The 12350-nt window shown below is 44.0% G+C and overlaps 1 protein-coding gene across 1 annotated transcript in view; it reads left to right on the top strand.

Annotated features, from left to right (window-relative positions):
• The window catches only part of LOC147625635 (uncharacterized), a 53278-nt gene that overhangs the window by 8460 nt on the left and 32468 nt on the right, over nt 1-12350 (top strand). The window contains exons 3-8 of the mRNA XM_086817156.1: nt 4135-4296; nt 4920-5171; nt 5260-5379; nt 5602-5682; nt 6133-6240; nt 10744-10836. Coding sequence (XP_086673282.1) covers nt 4135-4296; nt 4920-5171; nt 5260-5379; nt 5602-5682; nt 6133-6240; nt 10744-10836 — 816 coding nt within the window. The remainder of the gene's footprint in view (nt 1-4134; nt 4297-4919; nt 5172-5259; nt 5380-5601; nt 5683-6132; nt 6241-10743; nt 10837-12350) is intronic.

Raw genomic sequence — 12350 nt, forward strand, 5'->3', positions numbered from 1 at the left:
CCCTCTCACACACACTCTCTCCCTCATTCTCTCCCTCCCTCCCTTAAGCCTTTCTCGAGAACCAAAGTTCAAAGTTCAAACTTCAAACACACTAGGATGATGATGTTTTTTATACCCGCTTTTGGGGCTCTCTCTATACGCTACTGGTTCATTTCAGTTCATTTCATTTTACTTTGTACCCTTGAATCTTGATGATGTATCCAGATGATGAGGATGGACTATTTTGGTCTCATAGGTCATTTTGGCCTTTTGCAGACGTTTAATACAGCTTTCTTTCTTTAACACACTCTCTCTCTCCCTCTCTCATACACACCCTCTCTCTCCCTCCCTCAAGGCTCATACATACACACTCTACTCTCTCTCTCTCTCTCTCTCTCAACTTTCACTATATATATTATATCTATCTATCACTATATATATATATATATATATAAAACAGACGCCTCTAACACGCCTCTAACGTCTCTAAAAAATACTAGTCTTTGGAGGCGCGTACCATACCCGGCTCATACCAAATGCCTCTGACGCCTCTAACAACCTTGACTCGCCATTGGAGCTATGTTCTAGTAGAATGGTCATCAAGTAGCTTACTAGTCTCATAAGCTTATTCTTGCATAGCGGAATTACTTGATCTATGATCGGGAACTCCTAGCCGTGATTCAGGCCCTTAAGCATTGGAAACATTTTCTAGCGGGATTTTGAGGTTCCCACATGTCATCAGGCTTTGCAGCTTCAGACGATGCCAAGTGCACAATGGAGTGACTGGCAGCACTGCTAGAGCGAGATTTTCCAGCAATTCGGTGGCATGATTGAGTATCTTCTAGGCAAGGTAACCTAGTGGCCGATGCATTAAGTAGGAAAGGAATAGTGTCCTACATCCAATCCACACAGATGGAGCTCGTTGGTGTAGGACTAGACGGCTGGACACATGTTTTTTCCTGTGTGAACACACTCTTGTGTGTTGGGCACTCAGCCCTAGGCTTTTTTTTTTCCGTGTGAATGTGTGTTGGGCACTTAGTCCTAGGCTTTTTAGTACTCACTTGTACTTTCATTTCACATCATTATTGAGTACATCTTTTCCAGCACTCTCACATTTCTCTGTGTTTGAGGTTGTGTGTGTGTGTGTGTGTGTGTGTGAGCAGGCTAGCTTCCCTCCTACCCAACATTGGTATCAGAGCTTGGTTAGGGTTAGGGTTAGGGTTTGCCCCCTGCTGCCCTTCAGTGCTTGAGGTTGTGTGTGTGTGTGTGTGTGCAGGCTAGCTTCCCTCCTACCCAACATTGGTATTGGAGATGCCTTTTATGCTGTTTTCCCTTGCAGCGGGATTGTTTCTACAGTGTTGACATTGTCACTTTCTCACATGTGATGTTTACTGGGAGTGCCTTTTACACACCTGGCCAGTGTTGCCTTGCACTCATGGTTTTGACATGTCACATGTATATTATGCATTGTGGGATTATGTATCTTTACACTTGCCATTGATCATGGCATCGCTGAGAGTTTCCCTATCCTCTCATAGCATTGGTCGATGCCCGCCTCGAGCCCCCACTTTTTCTCCCCATTTTCAGCTTCTCCCATTGCTGAATTTTACTTTTATCAGCCCTACCATTGCTGATTTTTCCTCATCGGATCCTCCATTGATGAGTTTCACTCTTGCAGCTTACATTGCATGTCTCACAGGCATGACTTCTGGATCCTGTTGCCTTTACACATACGTATATCTGCTACCTCTTCTTATGCTTATCATTGGTGCAGTTACAGAGCATTGATGTGGATTACATGCAGTTCAGCTTGGCATTTGGTACTTGCCTTCAAGGGGGTATTATGCGATGCCTCTTGATTTGATGCAGTTGATGTCCACATGATCTTTGCCATGCATTTCTGGTGATGCATTTATGTACTACTGTGCTCTAGCATTAGCGCTATGACATTGGGGATTCTCCTTTTCCCCGTCATATAGTGCTTGCTTTTTCCATTGGCACTGCAGTTCACTCTTACTGTGGAGCATAGTGCAGGGCAGCATTCACAGCTTTATCACCCTCTTGCTACCCGTTCACACCATTCACTGGAGGGGGGTTTGTTGGTCATGTCCACTCCCGGCTAGTTCAGGTGTGAACCCAGCTTACTCACGGGCACTTTTTCCCTTTTGACTGGACACAGGTTTTTTCCCCGTGTGAATAACACTTATGTGTGTTGGGCACTTAGCCCTAGGCTTTTTAGTACTCACTTGTACTTTCATTTCACATCATTATTGAGTACATCTTTTCTAGCACTCTCACGTTTCTCTGTGCTTGAGGTTGTGTGTGTGTGTGTGTGTGCAGGCTAGCTTCCCTCCTACCCAACAGATATCCCTATGGTTTTTGTGACAAATCTGCCTCCCAGTCTAGGTAAAGCATAACATGTAGTGTTTAGATCGTTTTAGCAAGTTCGTTATGCTTATTCCTTGCAGGCTAATGTGACTGTTGAAGATGTTGCCAAATCTGCTTCCCAGTCTAGGTAAAGCATAACATGCAGTGTTTAACAGTGGTTGATCGTTTTAGCAAGTTCGTTATGCTTATTCCTTGCAGGGCTAATGTGACTGTTGAAGATGTTGCCAAACTATTTATTCGGCATTGGTACCCAATCGGTTGCATACCTAGGATCATTGTATCAGATCATGATGCCAAATGTACTAGTCATTTATTGAGAGCATTATTTGATAATTTTGGTAATAAGTTGAATTTCTCTAGTGCATTCCATCCATAGATGGACTGCGGCCAGACGTAGATTTACAATTAATTGGCGTTTGATGTGCTAAAGTGCTATGTTCACGATCAACAGGGCAAGTGGGAACCATTTTTGCCTTTGGTTCAAGCTGTTCGGAATGATTTTTTTTCTTCAACTATTGGTAGGAGTCCATATGTGGCAGTGTTTGGAAGACTGTTCTAGTCGTTATTGACGAAGACATTGTAACTGCGTGACGGAGACTTACTAGAAGATTTTGGAGTCTGTGAAAGATAGGTTGGCTAAAGCGCAGAAGGCCTATTCTTGGCAGGCCAACAAGGAGAGATGGGATGTGAAATTCTCGGAAGGGGATTGGGTTTATCTCAGGATTACGAAACAAAGGTTGAAACAGGTGGGCAAGTGATGCCCAAAGTTATCATTTGGAGTTTCGGACCTTTTCCCATTCTGAAGAAGATCAACAAGTGTCCATGAAGTTGAAGTTACATTCCAGTTGGACCATGCATGATGTGTTTCATGTTGCTTGGTTGAAACACTCTCCTCTTGCCTATCCTGCTTCTTTGCATGCATCAACATACGGGAAAAAAAAATTGTGTTCGAGTGCCCTTTGATTGGCATTATGGCTTCTGCCCAAGCCAATCATCCTCCACCCCCATCGGCCGGGAGAGCAGCCTAAAGGGTGCAAAAAGATCTATTTTGGAACCATCACTTTGGCTTCGTCAAGTACTGGTTCATCTTGACATCTGTGGGAGGAGGTCCGGCATGGGCAAGAGAAGGGAGAAGATGGTGAGAGACGGAGAAAAGGGCAGGCAAACAGAGCGGAGGGGGGCATGGTGAATGGCGGGCAGGAGGGAAATGCAGATAGAAGAGAAGTTGGTGGGAAGAAGGAGAAGGGGAGCAATGAAGGGAGGAGGAGAAGATGGTGGGTAGGTACAGGGGCGAAGAAGGGGAAGAGTGATGGGAGGAGAAGATAGCGGGCAGGTGGAGAGGTGTGTAGGGCAAAACATACGGGGAGCTCTTCCATGAGATTTTGATCCTGCAAGATATTTAAATCAGGATTTTTTAATTTTTTTTAAAAAAAATGAGTTTCTCAAAAAAACGACTGTATATATGTCATTCAACAGATGGAACACTTCCATTTTTTTAAAAATAAATTTGATTGATCATTATTCTCTTTTTACAGTGATAATTCCCAATGAATTTTCTTTATGTGTGTGTGTGTGTGTATGTTTTGGGTGCCCAGGGGGGAACACATGCTTTTGTACATTAAAAAAAAGGCAATTTTGATATTTAAAGGGCACAATTACTCATCTAAAATTTTGATTTTTTATAAAAGGGTACAATTACGCATCTAAAATTTTGAGTTTTTTTCCCCCGGATTTGATTCTTGGCAATTTTGGAAATATCACCACCAGAATGAAGGAAATTTCTCATTCAGAGAAGCATGGTTTCATCTCTTTGATGATTCATATCCATTCAAGCATGAAGCAGAGCGCCTCCCACCGCCTCTGGTGACTGACCTTAATGGCGATGGACACAAGGAAGTTTTAGTTGCCACACATGATGCTGAGATCCAGGTGTGTATATTTCTCTGCTTTGTATTAGTAGCAATTTTAAGAGCGCGCGCACAACACACACACACACCCCCCACTTATCCAAACAAAAAAAAAAAAGCTTTTCATTTGAGAGTTGCATATGCATGCTTGTGTAGTGCAAGGGTGTAAGCTGGGGAGGGTTTTGAACTCTTGTCCCTGTTATGGGAGCCCTCATCCCTCACACACGATGCTATGTGCTTGTGGGCAAAAGAACTCAAACTTTAAAACACACAGAGAGAGATGCAGTCACACATAGAGAGTTGCAATCACACATTGTACAAAACTCACCCACAGAGAGATGCAATCACACATTGTACAAAGCGCTCCACTCAAACAAGCAAAACCACCCAAGCACACATCTCCCAAAGCACTCGTATTGACAACACACAAAATAACCAACACCATTTGATACCATGAGATGGAACCACTTCTATGCCATCATGTTCAAAGCAACACAAGGAAAAGAAATGGCAGGCCTGTAGTGTTGGATTGTCTTTTCCTTGTTGTGGCCAACTCTCGGCACCTGCAAGCTGTTGAAAAACTGCATGGATGCTTTACACATATTGTTAAGGCTTACATTTGAGACACTCATTGGCAATTTGCAGGTCTTAGAGCCTCATCATAAAGGTATTGATGACGGTTTTAGTGAGGCACGTGTCTTGGCAAAGGTGTCACTTTTGCCTGAGAAAGTACGAATTGCAGCTGGGAGATTGCCGGTGGCAATGGCAACAGGCTCCATTCAGCGCACATACAGGGAAGGTGACATCACTAAACAAGTTTTGGTGGTTGTGACAGCGGGATGGAGCATCATCTGCTATGACCATAATTTGAAGAAGCTATGGGAAGCAGACTTAGAGGTGTCTTATATCTTATCATTCATTTCTTTTATGGACCTTGTAAAACCATCGCACATTTGTTGGACAATCGAAGGTTATATTTTTCCAGGAAGATTTCCCAACACAAGCTCGCCATAAGGAGGTGTCTATTCTCATAACAAACTACACACTGAAGCACGGGGATACCGGACTTGTCATTGTCGGTGGAAGCATGGAAGTTCAACCACAGGTATTAGCAAAACTAAGGGGTGTGATTATGGAGAATTAAGTTGTTAATAATTACAGAATGGATTACTTACCATTTAACAACATGATTGCTAAGCTTTTTCCATCAATCAACCACTTCAAACATGATTAGGGATTGGTTAATTCCTTGATCATGCTGTAGATGTACGGCCAGACTTAGCTTGCACACCCTAAGTTACAAATTTTGTTTTAATTCTTTTTTCAGTTATTTTTGGATCCTTTTGAGGAAGAACTGTTGGCTGAGAAAAAAGCAGAACGCCATCGTCATTCAGCAGAAGACAAAGAGGTTTTATATCAAACAACTTTTTCTGTTCTAATAGTGCTTCTTTTGTGATGCGATGCCCTTTTATTATTCAAAGGAAGCAAAAAGGGGAATTTGCTTGTTTGGTTTGATTGCAATGGTTAGCTAGGTCTCTAATGCGATAAAGGACAATAAGGAAGAAGCTGCCTTGACAAAAAATAGCTTTGTGTGTGGGTGTTATCCATGAAGATTTGTCCATGAATATGGACATATCTTTATGCATGAACCTGCATGCACTCTTGGGGACTCATGACATGGGTGGGGATGCCATAGCACATGATTTGGGGGGATTGATGATGTGAAGCTTTGTGAATAGAAATTCAGGGAGCCAAGATTGCACTTTGGTGTTTGTTTTTGTTAGTTAAGCGGCATGCAACGAGCTTGCTTTATTTATTTTTGTTTAGCCTATGTAAGTTTTATTTTTTGTGCCAATAGGTGAGTGAAGACCTCACTGCTGAGCGAGGTGGTGCAAAGGCACAACACATGCATTACTATGCCTTTGCAGGTCGAACCGGTGTACATCGATGGACCCACAAAAGTGAGGTATGCTACTTCATGGTCCTTGATGACTCCTGACTAATAGTGGTGGATACATTTCAAGGTCAGGTTAATTTTGAGCTAAAATAAGAAGAAGCATTGATGCCAAGTGATATTGGTGGCCAAAAATGATATGTAAAGGACAAGGAACCAGAAACCCCTCTTACAAAGTTTGTATGTTTCCCCCCCCCCCCCCGGCCTTCCTTTCTGGCTGCTTGTTGCAGGCCTAGCTCCACCTGCTTGGCTTGTCTCCTCTCCTTACAGGCTTGCTCCAGCTCCAATGCACTCCTAGGTACTGTTCAACCTGTGCAGCCAAGCTCTGGAGCTTTCCCTTTTGGTGTCTTTTGGACCTGCATGTTGCTCATTTTATCCCTTCTAGCTACCCACCAGTGTCCCAGCTGCTCTTAACATTTTCTGCTCACACCATAGCTTCTTGCTAATAGCCTGTTAACTTGTAAAATCTCCCATGTTTGCTTGGAAATCTTCACATTTTTTTAGTTGTCTAAGAAGATCATCTTGTGAAGTTTGTCAACTACTGAGCCATTGATGCAAAGTGGGTAGATGAGGCATACTTTAGGATTACCCATACCTCTTTCAAGCTTTTTAGTTGCGGACAACTGTCTATAAGGTTTTTTTTTTGTTTTTTTGTTTTTTTGGTGGGGTGCGCCGGGGGGGGTGGGGGGGAGGGAATGTTACCAACTGGACACTGACAAAACGTTTGGCCTGGATGGGCCACACAGTTGGGTTTGGATGAACCAAGGGCTCAGATGGCTTGGATGAGCCAATAATGCTCAAGCCTGTCACGCCTTCTTGTCAGACCCGACTCGTAAATCTATATGTTGACATTGCTTGTGGGCTTTTACAGGTGGTAAGAATGCCCTCAACACTCTAGTGTGGTGGACACTTACTAGTGGGTGGGCACCACCATGGTCATCAAAAATGGCATGGACTTTTTGTTTGTAAAATAATTTGTGAGTTCAATCTTGAGCCTGGTGTGGTGTTTCCCAAAGGCCAACCACCTTAGGGTGGCTACCATGACTGAAGGAGCTCCCACGTGGCACAAAGGGAAGGGCATGGCCAACCTCTCCCTCTCGCACCTCTTGTGGGTGCGCACATCCAGTCTCTCTCGTGTGGGCTCTCTCCTGTGGGATAGCCCACACAAGCCGGTAGACATAGTCACAAGAAACGTTTCGTTTGGCGCGTCGTTTCTAAGCGTTTCATTTCGGTTTGTCTCTCTTGATGAAACATAGAGGTTTTGAGGGGCACTTATTATTTAAGATATAATCTATAACATAGAAAGTGTCAAAATTTGGGGAAATGTAAGAATTGGGCATTTTGTGGGGAAATCACAACAAAAATCAGCAATTGGGTGTACAAGCAGTGGAAATTGAAGAGCTAAATGCGAAATTGGGGAAGATTTTGGTGATTTTTTTGGTTTTGAGCGAAAAAAACCTTTGAATTTTTTTTCTCCTAAAAAAACAAGTTTTGGTGAAACGGTGTTTTAGCTAAGCAGTTTGGCCTTGTTTCGAAACGTTTTGGCACAGAAATGTTTTGTAGGTTTAGTAGGGGATGAAACACTTTTTTATGCTACCATGGGGCAACGTCAAATCACAGTCCACTTCTTTGCTTTAGGAATCTCGTTTTCTTTGGAGCTGGTGCACAAACCTGGCAGCCGTAGGTGTACAAACCGGCACCCCTCAGTCGCGCCATTTTTCTCTCCCCTGTGGAGTAGTACACAGGCGAGCAATACCTGGTGCACACAGCCGGCAGCCTTTTTTGGCATCATCTCTCTCTCCAAGCCGGTTCTAACATAATCTCACTCCCTTCCCCCTCATGGATATGTGCTGTGCACTGTTAAGCTTACACATCTAGCTCTTCGTAACTGCTTTGGGCTGTAAATCTACTTGCTATTTGGGCATTCCATAGTACATCCTCTCTCTCAGGTGCATACTTGTAACACGCGGAAGCTCTGAGAGTCTTCTTTCAGCCCTAAACACTCTTGGAAAACATTTGATGCAAAACGTAGATATAGAGAGAGAGTAGAGAGAGAGAGATGTGCTGGAAATTCAGTATATTGATATGGTACAAAAAGGTACTTGTCTGCAGCCCTAGGCTGCCTTCTTGAAAAAGGTGGAATACACCAAAACAGTCCTCTATGGGACCCCTAATGACTCAAACCCCTATAGGGAGTGAATGATTATAACAATGAGCATCCTTGCCTATTTATAGGCCCCTTGGACAATTGGTAGACTGGCCGACTGCTGGTTTGCCAGTCATAAATGAATTAAATGCTATTTAATTCAGCCGACTGGTCCTCCTCCTTGCGCCTGCTGCTGTCCCTATTTTCTGGTTCAGCTGACCACGTCCATGAGCAGCCGACAGCCATCTGTGCAGCCAGCAACACCTGTCCTGCAGCCGACAGTCATCTGATCTTCAGTTTGCTCTCCACGCCTGTCTCCAGTCTACACTGCCAAAGGTGCTCTGTGCTCTATCATCCTGGTTCTACTCTGTATCTGGCTGCCTCTTCTGGATTTAGCCCTGAAAATGTCCATGGCATCTATGATGCACATGACATCCCCCTCTGCTAAACTCGATGACGGGAATCCAACCTGCTCTTGGATGACTGTCATTATCCCAATCCTTTCCCGAAGTCCCTCTGTCATCATCCATCCCTAGCACCCCTTTTTCTCTGAACATCCGGCCTGTTCTCCAAACCACTCTGTCTCTGACGAAGATCTATGCATGTGTTTTCCTCTAGTCCACCATCCATTCCTGCCCCGACTCTGAACACTGTCTTGGTCTTCATTCCTGAGAAATGAGTCTGGCACTCTCACATCACCCTTGGAGGGTAAACCTCCCTTGGGACCGTTGCCTGAGAACCTATCTGGCTCACAAGATTGCCATCCCCTTCTGGCAATGTGGAACACCACCAACAAACCTCCTGGGAGTTCTTCCTGATCTGTGTTCTTGCCTTGGGCTTTGAATCCGTGTACTTTCCTGTACCTTGGACCCGTGACCATCATCTGGGACTGAATCAGTGTTTAGTTTTGCTGAGCGTGATGCTCTGATACCAATGTAACACGCGGAAGCTCTGAGAGTCTTCTTTCAGCCCTAAACACTCTTGGAAAACATCTGATGCAAAACGCAGATATAGAGAGAGAGTAGACAGAGAGAGATGTACTGGAAATTCAGTATATTGATATGGTACAAAAAAGTACTTGTCTGCAGCCCTAGGCTGCCTTCTTGAAAAAGGTGGAATACACCAAAACAGTCCTCTATGGGACCCCTAATGACTCAAACCCCTAGAGGGAGTGAATGATTATAACAATGAGCATCCTTGCCTATTTATAGGCCCCTTGGACAATTGGTAGACTGGCCGACTGCTGGTCGGCCAGTCATAAATGAATTAAATGCTATTTAATTCAGCCGACTGGTCCTCCTCCTTGCGCCTGCTGCTGTCCCTATTTTCTGGTTCAGCTGACCACGTCCATGAGCAGTCGACAGCCATCTGTGCAGCCAGCAACACCTGTCCTGCAGCCGACAGTCATTTGACCTTCAGTTTGCTCTCCACGCCTGTCTCCAGTCTACACTGCCAAAGGTGCTCTGTGCTCTATCATCCTGGTTCTACTCTTTATCTGGCTGCCTTTTTTGGATTTAGCCCTGAAAATGTCCATGGCATCTATGATGCACATGACAATACTCCCAGTCAAAATCCCCTTTGTCATTGGTGCCCATAGCCAGGAAGAACACCCTTGTTGTTTCAACCGTCCTCTCTTAGTACTTCACTTTTCTATAAACCTTCGGTCGTTGGTGGTGCCTACCCTATTGAAAAAGCAGCAGCTTTTGAAGTACAAAATTCGGCAATGCCTTTTTGGAGCAATGAAAAGCTTGTCAAGGGTTCTTGCTTCCCAGTTTGGGACGGCCCGGTCTTCCTTGCCTCACAAAACTTCACGTGGATTTGTGAGGAGTGTTTTGTGGGGTGAAGATGTGGACCAAAGTGGGGCTTGGAGCAAGGATTGTGGAGGGAGCACCAAGGAACTCTTGGCCGAAGCTCCCTTGTGGTGATCCCCACACTGACAAACCACTTGTTTGTGATACCGTTTTCATCTTGCAAATATATATGGAAATTCGACACAATGTGTATGCGAATGCTGTTTTTGTCATTCCATTATCTTATTTGTATTAGTAGTGATTTGGTTCCAAGATCCCCATTCCTAGGTTTCACTATCATTGTCTTCTATTGTGCTTAAGCTATGTTTTTTGAAAAATATTTTGCATACTTTGAGTGTTCTAGGTTTACACCACCATTGTAGGCTAGCTTACAGGCAGATAGGAATTAATGGTTCATGCAATCGTACATCTCCATTTTTCTTTGCTTTTGTCTGCTCATATTTTTTAAATTGATCCTTGATTTGGTGTTTTTGCTGTTGAAGAGACGTGTTGATATATCATCTTTTTGTTTTTGGTTGTTGATTCTGCACGACTATTTGTCTGTGGGTGCATTTGCAGGATTATCAAAGGTCATCCAATGAAGTAGAGCTAATCCCTCAACATAACTACAAGCTAGATGCTAGCAGCATGAATGGCCGTCAAAAGGGTGAAGTGCGTAAACTATTATTTTCTTTTGAGTAAGCTAGTGATTCTGGTAGGCAGATACATACTCTCGGAAAGTTTAAATAATAATAATGTTGCTTTTGATTGAGATGATGGCAATCATTAATCCACTAACCGATATTTGCTGCTCCAATGCTCATTGTACAATGCAAAAACTGTCAGAATATGTAGCAGAGATGAAGACAAAATCTGAGAACACAAGAGCAAGTGCAGAAAAATACAGCAATGGAGAGAGAGAGAGAGAGAGAGAGAGAGGCGTGTAACCTGCTCTATATACACAAGGAAAATCCCGAAAACATGATACGATGGCATGGGGGCTATGGGGCCATTTATGTGGCCCCAAGAGAGAAGTCGGCCAGTAGAATGGACAGCCGACAGGACACAAAAGCCCACGACCAGCATATGTCACCAGTCGGCCAGCAGAAAAAGAGTCGGCCAGCATCTGAGAGGTCCACGACCAGATCACAATAGTCGGCCTGCTCCAGAAGGTGAACACATGCAGTCGGCCAGCTACTGGGACATCCTGCCATCACAGGGCAGCCACCCAAGCCATGGAAAAATAGGAAAAAATGGGGGAAAAATATGGAGAGTGGGGAAAAATGAGAAAACACCTAATACGGGCGGGCACACCCACAACAGAGACCCTGGTGTATATGTATAGACAGGAGATGACTTCTAACAAAAACATGCGGGCACATAAGAATCATCGTGTATGCCATGACTAAGATGTGCTATAGGTGCATCAAAATGATGTGCCACATAGTCGGTAACCATGTGCCCAAAGTGACATAGAATGCACCCATAGGAAAATGACAAAATGTCCCTGTCCCAAAGAACATGGCTCGTGGTGGCGACACCCGTGGGAGCCAAAAGAACATAGCTCGAAGTCGGCATTGTGTAGGATCAAGTGTGAACCAATGCCGTCATCCACTAAAGCACCACTCGAACAATTGAAGGCATGATCCATTGTGTCGATGTGAATAAAAGCACGATCCAGGCCATGCACTGCATCCTCAAGTGCAAGATCCTCTATGTGTGTGATCCATCAAGGTAGGAATATGATCAATAGGATCACTGCAGACCTCATCGTCATTGGAGATGGATAGTGTGTCTACACATGAGAGGTAAGTAGAGTCACCATCCTCGGAATCTCCAAGATCACTAAGGTCACTCCTATAGGAATGATCTATACCAATCCATGATGCCTCTATATGACCTAGATCCCAAGACAGATCTATCTCTAATAACAATGGATCTAAGTAGATATCTAGATTAAATGAAAATATCTCTAGATCCATGTACATGATCCTCTCTCTCCTACGAGGGCTCACCTCAACAAAATCATCGCTATGTACATGTGCAATGTCTCACTGTCCAAGTATATGCACTAAACCCAAATGAATGCTGCCAGGTATACTATGAGAGCTAGGAGTAGAGATAGAATCATGAATATCCCCATGAATAGAAGACCTAAAAGAATAGCTTGACTCATCTAGCACTAG

The sequence above is a fragment of the Cibotium barometz genome, chromosome 23 (genome assembly GCF_041138505.1).
Source record: "Cibotium barometz isolate CiBa-2024 chromosome 23, ASM4113850v1, whole genome shotgun sequence".
Classification (NCBI taxonomy): Eukaryota; Viridiplantae; Streptophyta; class Polypodiopsida; order Cyatheales; family Cibotiaceae; genus Cibotium; species Cibotium barometz.